This window comes from Rhagoletis zephyria, unplaced genomic scaffold, assembly GCF_001687245.7.
Source record: "Rhagoletis zephyria isolate East Lansing unplaced genomic scaffold, Rhagoletis_zephyria_1.1 Rzeph_scaffold_00103, whole genome shotgun sequence".
NCBI lineage: Eukaryota > Metazoa > Arthropoda > Insecta > Diptera > Tephritidae > Rhagoletis > Rhagoletis zephyria.
This window is the reverse complement of record NW_016157187.1, coordinates 37,188-51,311: the sequence shown is the minus strand read 5'-3', so window position 1 is coordinate 51,311 and position 14,124 is coordinate 37,188. Positions and strand designations below refer to the sequence as shown.

General features: G+C 33.9%; 1 protein-coding gene across 2 annotated transcripts in view; it reads right to left on the bottom strand.

The window, feature by feature from the left end:
* Positions 1-14,124, bottom strand: part of retn (retained) — a 56,626-nt gene that overhangs the window by 18,843 nt on the left and 23,659 nt on the right. For both annotated transcript variants that reach the window (XM_017633064.1, XM_017633057.1), the window contains exon 3: positions 5,062-5,245. In XM_017633064.1, coding sequence (XP_017488553.1) covers positions 5,062-5,245 — 184 coding nt within the window. The remainder of the gene's footprint in view (positions 1-5,061; positions 5,246-14,124) is intronic.

The following is a 14,124-nucleotide window of genomic DNA, read 5'->3' as shown; positions in this document are numbered from 1 at the left end:
AATCTCGTTTCTTATACTACATTCGAATATGAATTAAGCGGCGCAAAGCTAAAAGGCCAATTATTTGCAAATTACACATACAAAAATTTAATACGCAACGAAATTCTGCTCCAACACGTATGGCCATACAAAATTTTGAAAAAAGTTGCATTGTTTGTATGCACCTTCATATTTTTAGGTTTTTTCTTAATCACCGCAGAAGTCAATACGAATACATATGTACGCTGCATACCTTATAGGTATGTATACAAGCACATACATATACATATATACATTTGTATGTATATTTAGTTACATATTTATTATGCTTCAATACCATTCAATTATTGTTTTGCTAACGCCTCTAATATGGCTTAAGGTTTAGCAGTATTTCAAAATCATATTTTTTTATTGGCAATCAATTCCAATGCTGATTGGTGGCCATTTTTTAATTTTCCTATAAATGTAATCCATTCATAAGCCAAAGCACAAGCGCCGTCGTTATGAACGCCATTTACTCGCAATTTCAATCTCAGTCGGTCGCCTTCAAAGTCACTTTTTGTTGCCATTTGTATTTCTTCTTAAAAATTTTTCTTTGTATGAGTGTTGGAGATAAAAACACATTCATAAATTCAATTCCAATGTCAATTTGTACATATTTCGTATTTACTCTAAGCGATTATTATTGTCTCTTCCGCTTCAGTGCTTGTTTTTTGTTTTTTCATTAGTTAGGTGATAACTAATGTGATATTTATAATTAAAATTTTACATAACTATGTGTAAAGGAATGTAAATGTATGTGGTGTATACTTGGTATTTCACGGCCATATGTAAGAGACTATTTCTCATGAGAAAAATTAGTCTAATTAATCAACTGGAAATCTACATACATACATATGTATGTATGTACATTAGACTGTACCATCTTATAAGCAAACAAAAAAAGTTTGCCGTACACCCCTGAGTTTAAAGTATTTTTGCAAGGTAATCACGAAAAAATTTTTTTTTATTTTTGTCGGACCCACGGCGAACTTTTTTCCTGGTACAGCTAATATTTTAGATATTTAAGATCGAAGAAGAGTGGCCGCCTGTGCCGAGTGGTTAGAGGTACATATTAACACCCGGTAGACCCAAGAATTGATCCCTGGTCAGCGTAAAATCAAAAATGTGATACGAAAAGCTTTTTGCTATCAGTTAGCCTTTTCATACAAATGTACGTTAGGATGTATCACTCTAAATGCCAAAAAATCGGTACTGTTTTTCCATCGGAATTATAAAGTTAATTATATTTTAAGACGTCTGCCAAAATATTTTGGAAAACTATTAAGATTTACGTGAGCTGAAGCAATTTAACAACACCTCCAAAAATCTAGTTTTTTTTTTTTTAATAAAATAAGTTTTCAAAAATATTTTTATAAAAAATAAACTCAGATGATAGCTTAAAGCGTTTTTGAATATACAGGTACTTGCTACATATGTATGTATGCAGGTATACCCCCAGATTTCGATCCGATTGGATACTCTTACAAAGTCAAGGAACGTTTTTTCTTATATTCGGTGATAGGGCAGGATAGTCGAGGCGAATTCTACTGAAATATGTATAAGAAGACGAACTAACGTTAGCCGCCAGTGATAGGCAGTATGAACTTTACTCTATATACAGTATACAGCGAGGTACTGGCCAACACTGTTATATACGATTCTAAATAGGGGAGACTTTCACAGCAGCCGATAAAGCAGTTATTTCTCTAGCTAATGGTGAGGGCGGGCATTCTATTTAATATTCAATATACATACATACTATATGTAAAATACACCTGTTTCTAGGTGTGAGAAAATTTTCACACTTACGGGTACTATCTACCACAACTATTTCCCACAATGAGCCATCTTAATGCGGTGTAATAATTTAAGTTAAAATTGAAATTTAATTAAAGTCTCTGCACCAAAAACCACAAAGCGGCAGCCATAAATGAGTACTATTGCTATTACAAATGTGTTTTATGTGAGGCGTAACCGACCAGAAAAAAAAACAAAAAGCAAAAAATATGAAAGAAACAGAAAACACTTACTAAGAAAGCTCATATATACACACACACACACACACATTCAGAAAATATGCTTGTGTACAGTAAAACGCAAAATGTGACATTTTAGTTAATTTTCGTACGCTTTTTAGGTACTATTGGGTGCTTTATGGCTGTCAAAAGCTTTCAAATAAACACTTGTGTGCTTGGCTGTGCTTGTGTATGTACTTGTTTGCGTGTGTGAGAGTATTGGTACTTAGCAGTAGCAATGCATACATACATACATTCCTACAAACATACTTCTTAGTTTGTACACAAAAGCGCAAATGTTGCTTATAGATATTTAGTTATTTGCACCATGGCAGACATAAATGCGAATGGCAACAAATAAAGCCAACATTTTTATGAGCTGTTATTAGCAATTGCAAATTATGGCATGAGTACTAAAAATTGCGAACTATTGTCTGCTGGCCGAAGAAGGAGACGCTGCTGTTGCAGTATCTACAACAAAGTGACATAGACGGCTGGGGAGGGGGGCGTAGTTAGGCGAATGATATGTATTATGTGTAGAATGCGAAAATTCAGCAGCAATGTAAAATTGGTTAGGCGATAAATTGGTAAAGTAGGGTTAACTAACTTTTCCGCACATATATGTACAGTAGGGTGGAACGTAAACAAAAAATTGTGCGTTTAGAAATTCTAGTCACGGGGAATTATTGCTTTTGGACGTCAATAGAATACCTCTATATATTTTTTTTTAAACGGTCTAATACTTTTTGCCTCTAGAAGCAGCTAAAAATTACGCTTGATTTTTAACAATTTTTTTCTGCGTACAACCATCAAACAAAAAAATAATAAAAACAATTAAAAAATCTGCTGCATTTTCGTGTAACTTTAAACTTTCACTTTATTATACAAATTTTAATAGCCATCAAAACTGCGTACTTAAATTTTTTCTTTAGAATTCAAAAAATCTCAAAATTTAATTCGAAAAGGGGAGGCAGGAAGTATTAATCGGTTACAAAAAAATGTAATGCTCTTAAAATTTTGAAACGCAAAATTTTTTGTTTCTGCTCCACCCTAACGTATGTACATACATAAAAAAAAAATTTCGAAAAAAAGCTGTTCCGTCTTGTTTGTGAGATAGACACAGACTCAGCATGCAATGCAAATCATATGCGTTGACTAAAATTATAAAAAAAATATCTGCTAGTAACTGTTATTCGGGGCGTTGGCAACCACACGCCAGCCTCAGTGGGACCACCATGGCGTATACGCATAAAATTGTTTGGTATGCACAGTTAAAGCAAAGCTTTTCCATTTTTTCTCCACTTTTTTGTAATTATAAACCACTCATCATGCCACATTGTTGCATGCCACAATGTGTATGCACAGGACATACATACATACATACATACATACATATGTATGTAGCTGCAACCAAAACATAACTTATTTTTATAATTGATTGCCGCTGCTGCTGACGTCTAGACACCAGTTAGCAAGCAGCCAGCCACAAGCTGCTTTTGTGTCAGCACAAATAAAAGAAACAAATTTCAAAATAAATAAAATGCAATAGAAATCGTTGCAGCCAGCATATATTTGCGGTCGCAAGTATTTTTCCAATATTTGTGGCATGCAACTGCATAATAGTTTGTTCGTTAGACAGTTGGTGGCTTTCTGCAGTTACCGCCCATAGCTGGTCGCAGGGTGCGCGACGATGAACGAAAAGGGCGCGGTCAAATGTCTGTCACATAAAATGTGTCGTCAATTCGAGACAACAATAATGTAGTATGTAGCAGTAGCAGTAACTGCGGCCAACAAGACGTTTCACATTGCTGTGCTTTACTACTGCGGATACTGGTTGTTGACGATTCGTTTATTACATACTTTTTTTCTTGCAAAAATGGAGATACACGCGCCAACAAAATTTAATTGCTATGGAATTATAACCTTTCTTAAAATATATTAAAGTAATAAATTATTGTTCGAAAAAAGAGCAAAATTTTTACAAACAACGAGCCTTAAGGCATTTTGGTGTTCGCATTAGATCCACCTAAGCTTTGACGAAGCTTTATGATCTCTAAAACAGTTTACCCACTTTCTAAAAGCCAGTGAGGACATAAACTTACGAAGCTTAATCCTTAATAGGATTAATGATTTCTACGACCATTTTGCTCAATCTGCTCCCATAACCCGCTAAGTCTGTGGGGGCCTGAGAAATCTTTTATTTTCAAGCATTTGTGTCAGTTACGACGATAACAAATTCCGCTAGATAAGCTGTTTAAAGTTTTCTATACATTAAAAAAAAAGATCTCTACACTACGCCTACCTCTGCATATAAAATCTACAAAAAGCGTTAATGAAATTCTTCCGCCGACTGTGCCTAAAGTATGATCCACACAAAATGATGATGGACATTTAGGCTTTTTATATAATTTATATAAACTTGCGATGACCAAAGAGAGCTTTTACTCTGTGCAAGTTCATAAAAATCTATAGAAAGTTTCGCCACCGGTATTGGTTTTAGTTGTGATATAAACTAATAATTGCAAAACGTGAAAACTCTCTCTTTTCATTACTGATATAAAATCAATATAAAGCCTAAAAAAGCTTTTGGCCACCATACATTTTATATAAATGTAGTCCGCGGTCGATAGTTTTTAAAGTTTTCGCAAAGATTAAAAGCTTTCCGTGTCATCACTGTTTTAGATAGACCTATGATGGCACCTGCTTGCCCGCCTGCATAGCATGTTAAGCGTTCATTATATTTTGTACTGTCGTGCAAATCACCTATAGAAAGCTTTTTAAAGCTTCTTCAGCGGCATATATTCTGGTCGAGACTGTTATAAAGGCATAAAATTTTCTACTTCTTCGTAGTCTAAAAGCTCTGTCCCCATCACGGCCCAAATTCAGAAAAAGGATTTTAATCTAATAAGAGGCCAATCTGTGGAGCATCTTAAGATTTCGATTCATTTTGTATGTAAGTGCTCTAAGTAAAAGCTTTCTCTGGTCATGGTTGTTTTAGTGTAAAAAAAAAATCTCAAATACTTACTGTGTTCTCAGCGTGAATGCAGCGCTCGTTATGCTCGATGGTAAATGTAGTCCTTTTATGATTTCCTGCCATAATTTCTTATTGATAACATCAACTAGACCGCCACGTGCTATGACCAAATTATATAATTCATATAAATCTAAAACGGATTTCGCCATTATTGGTAAACGATTGATGGGTGTGCCTGCAAGTGGACGGCAAAACAACAGAAACAGTTAAAATATGGTAAAATAATTATCAAGAAAGTCATAAATATTTATAACTCACATAGGAAATGAAATGACTATTAGTAGCGATAAAATTACAAGAGAAATAGCTATAAATATTCATGATGTGAAATATGTATGTATGTATGTAGATATATGTATATAAAGTTTTTATATTATAAACACATATATGCATAGATGTGTAAATATGTACAATATATTTACCGCAAATATACACACTTATCGAATAGTTTTCAAGTGATTATTTTCGCTTTTTCAATTATTTTTCATTTGATTCCAATCAATTTCGCATAAAAACACGTAATTTTTAAACAGAAAAACAAAATCGACTTCAATTGTCATATACAAATTTTATATTACCGTTAATTTCTTCATGATCGTGATGAATTAGTATGGGACTACCTGTGAGGTAGCACCTTTCCTTTATAGAAATCGGTTAGCGCGGTCCAAAGTTAAAATAAAATTATAGTTTAAAAAACTAAAACCTCCCTATTATAATTGCCTTTCGTACTGTCATGGTGGTGGTATGTAACTTGAGAATAGAAATTGCTGCATCTTCTAGGCGCATCAAGATTACATAGTTACATTCCGAGCTAATAAAAGGAAGGTAAAAAAAAACTATCCCTTCTCCTTTTTGTGAAGTCGGTTAAAAATAAATGCACTCACAAAAAGCTCATCCAATTTTTTAGGTAGAAATTCTTGGTCTCATTCTTTTTCAATACTGTTATTAAAACATTCGTCAAACGATTTGTCAGTAATCGATAATTATCGAAATATTATTTGATATTTATCGATTGATGCAGCTATTTTTATCGATAGGTGCACTGATAATAATAATATAATAGATTGGCGCTTACACATATGTTAGTGTTTGGCCGAGCTTCTCCTCCGATTTGTGGCGTGCGCCTTGATGTTGTCACACAAAGACCTACAGTATTACGCCGTCTCCGAACGGCGATTGTATTTTTATGAGAAGCTGTTTTTCATGGCAGAAATGCACTCGGAGGTTTGCCATTGCCTGCCGAGGGACGACCGCTGTTAAGAAAAAACATTTTTTCTATATTTTTTTGCGATGTTGCTTTGACCAGGGTTTGAACCCAGGTGCTGATGAGTGAATGCGCGCACTGCTTACAACTACACCACAGCGGCCGACAGTTATCGATATACTTCAAAAGCACGTAGGCGTACTTACTAAATACTCTTAGGGCCGTTTTCTGAAGTAACCTTTAGCTTTAAAGCTCACGTTATATTTAAAGGCTACATTAAAATTTATGATTGTGTCTAAAGTAAATCATTTTATTGTCGGTTTTAAATTGATTTACAACCAAGAAACAGACATACGTCAAAAACCGATAATAGAAATGCTTAACATTAGACATAGCTTTATTTTTAATCCAACCTTTAGATATAAAGTGAGCTTTAAATTTAAAGGTTACTTCAGAAAATGGCCCTTAGTCCACTAAAATTAGACTTTTTCTTAAAAAAAAATTGTAACAGCAATTCTTTGATGCAGTTTACTTCTATTTGACATATAGATCATGGATCCAGTCTTGCCCTTAAATTCCATTTGGAAACATTTCGCCATCTTGGATTTAAGTTTTTTTTTTGGTTTTCCAAATTGTAAGTTTTTTTTGCACTTTCTGTAGAAAATTGTTATAATATAAATTGTTATAACTATATTATAGTTATATACAAATATGTAGAGAATTTAATTTCCCACATTTGTTATTTAGAAGGTTTTTTTAAAAATAGCATTTTTATTGTGAAAAATTAGCAAAAACTGCAAAAAATTTTACATTGTCACGGTTTCCGGCATTTCTGACAATTTCTGTTGAAAATACATAGCATATTGAAATTCCAAAGTTGTAGAGAATTTCATTCTTCACAACTTTTACACCTCAATTTTTTTTTGTACGACGCTTAGAACGTGCGAAACAGCGATTAGCCCAGAAAAATTTGTTAAATTTGGTAGGATAATTAAAAAAAAAATTATGGCAGCGATTTTTTGATGCAGTTTACTTCTATTTGACACGTAGATCGTGGATCCACAGTATCGCAACATTCCGTCATCTTGTATTTTGTGGTTTTTTTTTTTGGTTTTTTGCGATTTGCAAGCTAATTTTGCATTTTTCATAAAAAGTGGTTATAGACAAATAGGTAGAGAATTAAATTTACCACATTTGTTATAAAGAAGGTTTTTTAAAGACAGCATTTTTTATTGTAAAAAAATAGTAAACACTGAACAAAAATTTTACATTGTCTCGGTTTTCGCCATTTTTTGACAATTCTGTTGAAAATACATAGCATATTGAAATTCCAAAGTTTTAGAGAATTTCATTCTCCAAAACTTTTGTGCTTACATTTTTTTTTGTACGATGCGATACACATAGCGAAATTATTAATAAAAGTCACGTTTTTTACGCCATGATTAAATCATGTTCAGCAATGAGAGAGGATTATATTTTTCTCACTACGTTCATTTTGATTTAAAATTCTTATAGTAATATAATTTGTATCCATAGTCTCTGAAAAAAAGTTGTTGAAAGAAAAAACATATAAAATATTTGAGCTGATTGTTGAGGTTTTGATACAGTAGCCCTTATAAGAAAAACCGTATGAGCTTGTTGAGAATGTATCTAAAATACAAATATGAGTAATTTGAGAATAAGTGATCAATACTAAGTAATAGAAAATAAAAATCGATTTATATTTATCTATTGCATACTTTGTTACTGCAATAAAAAAAAAACAAATGCTATAAACATTTTTATTGCAAAGTAGCATAGACGCACATCGTCGTAAATACTATTGAAAGTTTGAATGAATGAATATATACAATGTACATATACATTAGGGATGCCAAAATATGCGGAAAAATGTGTTCCCGGGATTTTGGGATATTTTTTAACTAATCCCAGATTTATCCCGGGTTTCATATTGAGACATAACTTTTATGAATATGAGTAAAAATTCAATAACTGAAAACAATTAAATATACTAAGAAAATAAACTATTTAAAATTTATGATAAACTGATTGTAAAACTCACATATTTATTAATATGGACAAATCTTAAGGCAATACATTTTTTAATTGTTTTTAAAAACCACGTGATTGACCAACGCATACACTGGCGATCAAAAGTGAGTGCATGGTATTTTTGTTAAATATTTGCAATGTTTTTAAAGTTACAATTTTTTTGCTATTTTTTATAAAGGGTATAGTTTCTGCTTAAATCAAAACCACATGAGTAAAATTTTTATCTAAATTTTTAACTTTTTCGTCTGAATTTTTAGAAAAATTTTGGGTATGCAGGTACATCGGCTATGTAATAAAAAAATAAAAGAAAAGTAAAAAATATTAAAGAAAATGAAAAATTAATAAATATATTTATTAAAATTTATTTTACTAAAATTACATTTATCTCTGAAAGTATTGGTCCTTTTTTGTAGAGCATTAAATTTGTGATCGAAATAACTAAGAATTTTTTTGTTAGCACATTTAATTTTAATAGACTTGGGCGAGTCTGATATTGACCAAAATTTTTCATCTTTCGCAGTGAGTTTTTAGGGCATAATGAACCATATTTTTTCTATTAGAAATAGAAACACAGAAAAGCGGATTCGCGGCCCACGCTACTACAAACCCAAATTTTCTTATTAAAGGCCTGTATGCAGTTCTCAAGAAAAGCTAATTTTCCATACAAAATGACGTACAAGAAATTGCTAAGAAATTTTCTTGAGTCAAATTTCCTTCACACAGTACGCAGTTCTTAAGAAATTTGCTACGCTTTTTACTACGGTTTTCTAAAGTTTTTTGTGAAAAACGAGCACAAGGCAACCCAGGCTTGCAACAGAAATATATGCCCGTTCCATTATTTCTTGAGGAAAGAGTGAGGCAACAGGCTGTGAAGTATCAAAAATGTCAAAATTCCTTGGATACACACACGAAATAATGGCAAATTTTTCTTGACCGATTTCGTGAGAGCTCTTAAATAAAATGTGACGTATTTAGGACCAACAAAACATTGAAAACGTAGTCTTCTAATCTTGACCTGTAGCTATTACATACAAAATCCTGCTGATGAAAAACATCTTTCGGTCTCAACACTTTTAGGCTGAACTGTCAAAAGGTACTCATAAGCCATTTAAAGATAATGACCCCTATATCCTCTATTTCAAAATATTTCAACTTGTTTTACCAGCACGTCGGATAAATTATAAGTTTCTCGATTTGAGGAAGTCTGAGTAGATTGATTTAAAAAATTATGTAACTTCTCCTTAAAACTCTCTGTTTCATTTACATTAGCGACGCTAAGAGTACGGTCATTTAAATCTTCCTTAAAAAAAAAAGTCTCAGGCTGCAAAACGGCATTTTAAAAAAAATCATACTTCAAATTCATACACAAGTTCTTACTATTAATTCGATATTTAACATTTTCGGGACGTCAAAAACACCGGGATCCCGAGATTGGCATCCCTAGTATACATATGTATGTATATGTATGTGTATATATGTATGTAAGTAGCGTAGCTAACAGTAAGTACAAATAAAAACAAATCGCAGCGAATCACAAGCAATTAAATGCATAGAAAAAACAACTGCATACTCAAGACATGCTAACAACAATAATAAAACCAATGAAAATTAGTAAACACAAACGCAGACAAATGAAAAACGAAATTTTAATTGCCAGCAATCAATTTAATTACAGTACAATTATTATCAAATGATCATAAGAACAGCAACAATAAAAGCAACAACACTAATAGCAATAGCTATAACAACATGTTTGTTGTTGTTGCTTCGAATCACATTCATCATAAAAATAGAAGAAAAACATAGAAACAAAATGGCACTAAATGATCGACGTACAAGTGCATGGACGGACAGCCAAGCTAACTGGCTGACTGATGTTAGACGATTAGAGTCTAATCATTGGATGATCATACGATCAGCGGACCACTTGTCTATCTACACTTTAACACCTAAAAGTATTGAACCAATCTATAAATTGATCCGATCGCAAAGAAGTATCGATCATCAAACGATCATCATGATGATGGCAAATGATGATAATGATGAGCACAGCGGAACATATCGGCGAGTAATTGCTGGAAACGAAAGTGTTAAATACTCAACTGAGCGTAACAACAACAAAATCAATAAAAATAGATTTATCTGTTAAGAACAACCACAACAAGAAAATAAAACACTGACATCGTATGCAATAAAAGTCGGACAGGGAGACAGAGAGACAGACGGACAGTCGGACATACACATAGACACAGTTTTAGTTCAAGCCATTCACTCGATTTTGGCTACAATAAATATGTAATAGATTGGCGTGGCAATTAGAAGAGTAGGCAAAAAACGAGCAGCGATGAGGCGAAAATGAAGACAAACGCTTGCCCGGGTGCAAAGCAGAGATCGCAGCGAACCGTTTTGTATTTGAAGCGAGCGAACTGTTGCAACAAAGCGTGTGTATAGATCAGGAGAAGAAATATGATTTGCCAACGGCAGGCAATTGATCTTGCAGCGATCGAGAGTTGCAGCGATCGTTAAAAATACAAAATATAATAACCAGTGAAAAGGTAATTAGATACAAATTATGGGCCAACAGGGGAATGCAAATGATCCAGCATTACCATTTTTATTTTTTGGCTAAACGCCTACAATCACAACTGGTGCAATCGATCATGTACAGCTACACCTACAAGCTGCAGATAAATATACATAAATATGTATGTGGAAGTTGTATGAACGAAAGGAAATAAAATTAAATCGAAGGCGATCAGCTAATGGTCATAAAATTCAGTTTAATAAAAAAGTAATTTGTACGCACGCGTTTTTCGTTTTTTTTTTGTATTTTTTCGAATTTCCTGCTTGAATACTCGATCGTTTTTTTACGATTTAGCCCCAAAGGAATCAATCAAACTACAAATGATCGACATGTTGATTGAATGAAAAAGTTGTTGTGTTGTGATGTGTGGTGTTATATGTAGCTTTAATGTGTAAACAAGAGCGAAAAAAATGCGCCTTCCAGCGACGGGTGAATCGATCAGTGCGCGATCGTTGTAGAATTCAAATTCAAATAAAAATTGGAAAAATTATGTTGAGAAATAAAAAGTGAGAAATTACCAAATGATTGAATGTTGCGTGCAATGCACATACACACACACCACACATATGTAGGGTGGCAAGGAGGCAGGCGGCAGCGGCGAGGCTGGACGTAGAGGCTAAACGATCGAAGTGATCGAGTGATCGATGCAAGTTTAAAGTAAGTGTGTATGTGTATACATTTGTATGTAAATGCATAGCATGATAGTTTAGCCCTACGCGCATAAACCAAAGTTGGAGTGCAATTTAATGATGCTTAAGGAATAAGAGGCGAAATAAAATACGAATATTTACTTAATTATGTTGCAGCTAAGCGGCAAGTAAAAAATTAATTGCATGTCAGATGGCGAGTGAAGTGAGCGAACGCCAAAGAAAGTACGTACGCCAAACAAAAAAAAATAATATTAATAATGAGCGCATGTTTAAAAATACACATACAAAAATAATTACAATTAGGCAGCTTTTTTAACCGCAAGACATTTGTCAAAACTGAAATGCGAACAAAAGAAATCGGTTCATCGGCATGGATATCGCTCGCGATCACCGCTGACACATTTGCTAATGATCGGTGACTACAATCCGCATACATATTTATGTATATACATACATATGTATGTATAGAACCACCTTTGCCACAAACAAAATTAAGATTTGAGCTACAAAGAAAGATTACTGGCCGGAGTAAAGTGGAGCTAGGAGATGTGAAGCATCACAGCTGGGGAACGTAATATTTAGGTACGTTTTGGCTGTGGGTAGAATGTTGAGCGGTGTCTCATGAGATTCTGATGGCTAACAATTTGCTATTATCTATCCAAGTAGCAAACATTGGTAATACGTTGAAGGTGACTTGGGCTATCAAGCTTTTCGATCCGTTTAAAGCCGCGGGACAGTATGGCTGCTATGCTGCAAAACTCATGCGACAGCTTGGTACCTCATTTAAAGAGTACTTTTTGAAGTTCTCTCCTCTCCTCGCCTCTGCCAACGCGTCAGGTTTCATTCACGTTGTGGCTGCACAGGGTGTCCTAAAGCTTCAGAAAGGAAACATGTGAAAGGCTCAGAGGTCATTCAGATCAATAAGTACTTTTTCCTGCAAACGAGTACAAATTCTTACTAAGAATTATTACTACTATTTCAATCGTTAACTTATAATTAAAATTTGAGGCTAGCTAAACAGCAATAGTAACGTAGGCCATCAGCCGAAGATCTAATTAAAATTCTTGCTTAAAAAATATGTGCTTATATATATATTTTTTTATTATATGTATTTCAAATTAAGGACGAGATGATTTCAGGAACTGGATTATTGTTGATGTATTGTGGATGTTGTGATTTGCGAGGAGATACTGTGGGTCTTGGGAAAATAGTTTTGAATGCAGATTATGGAACTTCGCGCAATCTTTAAGTATGCGTTCGACACTGATTGGGATGAAACTATTGCAGTAGGTACCTGTTTGAGAGAGATTCTTATCGAACAAATTCTTTTGGGATATGTTTCATCATCGCTGTGATTAAAATTGAAGTATGTTTGAATACATGGTTGTTTTAAGCTTAGGGTTTTATACCAGGTCAATGTTCCGTGTAGCATGGATCTGTGTTTGTGGATGAAATGTGGTTTTGCGAAGTGCATAATGTCATCTTGACTGTAATTTGGGGTAAATATTAAGGAAAGACAACTAGTGACTTGGTCGGCAAATTAATTTCCGGGTATTTTTACGTGATCGGGTGTCCAAACAAAGGTAAGCCTAGGGTAGTAGTCTATGAGGATGTTCCTATCGCTAGTGTAGTGGTTGCGTAATAGTTATTGTTAACTGTATTGGAAATGTCGTCAATAGCTGAAGGCGATCGCTGCATATGGAAAACGAACCCAGGTTTGCTTTTGCTATATTTAGGGTTTCTACTATTGCAATTATCTCTGCTGTGAAAATTGAAGTGTATTTGGGTAGGAGGGAAGATTTTATAATTGAGATAGAGGTGATGATGCTGAAAGATATGACGCTATTGTATTTGGAGCCATCGGTCTACAACAATTTATGATTACCAAGTTGCTTTTGTAAGTCAAGGAAACTGATTCGATATCATGATCGGTGGTTAACTTGTTAAATCTGCGGAGCTTGGCAGAAGGTAGCTAGTATTATACTAAATAGCATCGTTGCAGCTAGCAATTCCATCAAATGCTGAGCATATATAGAGAAAGCACGAAATGCCTTCTGAAACACAATAGCTCTGAAGTAGGAATTTTTACTGAGCTATTTTACCGATGCACCAACGATGGCGAATACTGGCAAGTTTTCTCTACAGAAGAGTTCGCCATTTGAATGTGGAGGAATTAGTAGATCACATTCTGAGCCGATGTTTGACCTGTAGTCCAAACGACGCAAAAACCTAGTTCAAGCTTTGACGCCGGTCTTTAAATTTATAATCTGTTAAATTTTAATTTCGAAAGCAAGTGGCTTTGCAGATCGATGCTCATTACAAAGGTCGCTCACATTGTATGCACTCAGCATCCATACTTTTATAAATCGGGTACTGTCGATCCCTTTGAGAATCGAGTTCTGAGTACTTTTGGCATCGATCTGCCCAATAATAGGATTTATCCATGTATTTATCTGGTCTTAACCACCATTAAATTAAATTACATTTAGATTTTTTTCTGGCAATCACAAACATATGCAAACCCCTTACAAAGTAGGGAGCTAAAAATACGAAAATATAATGTT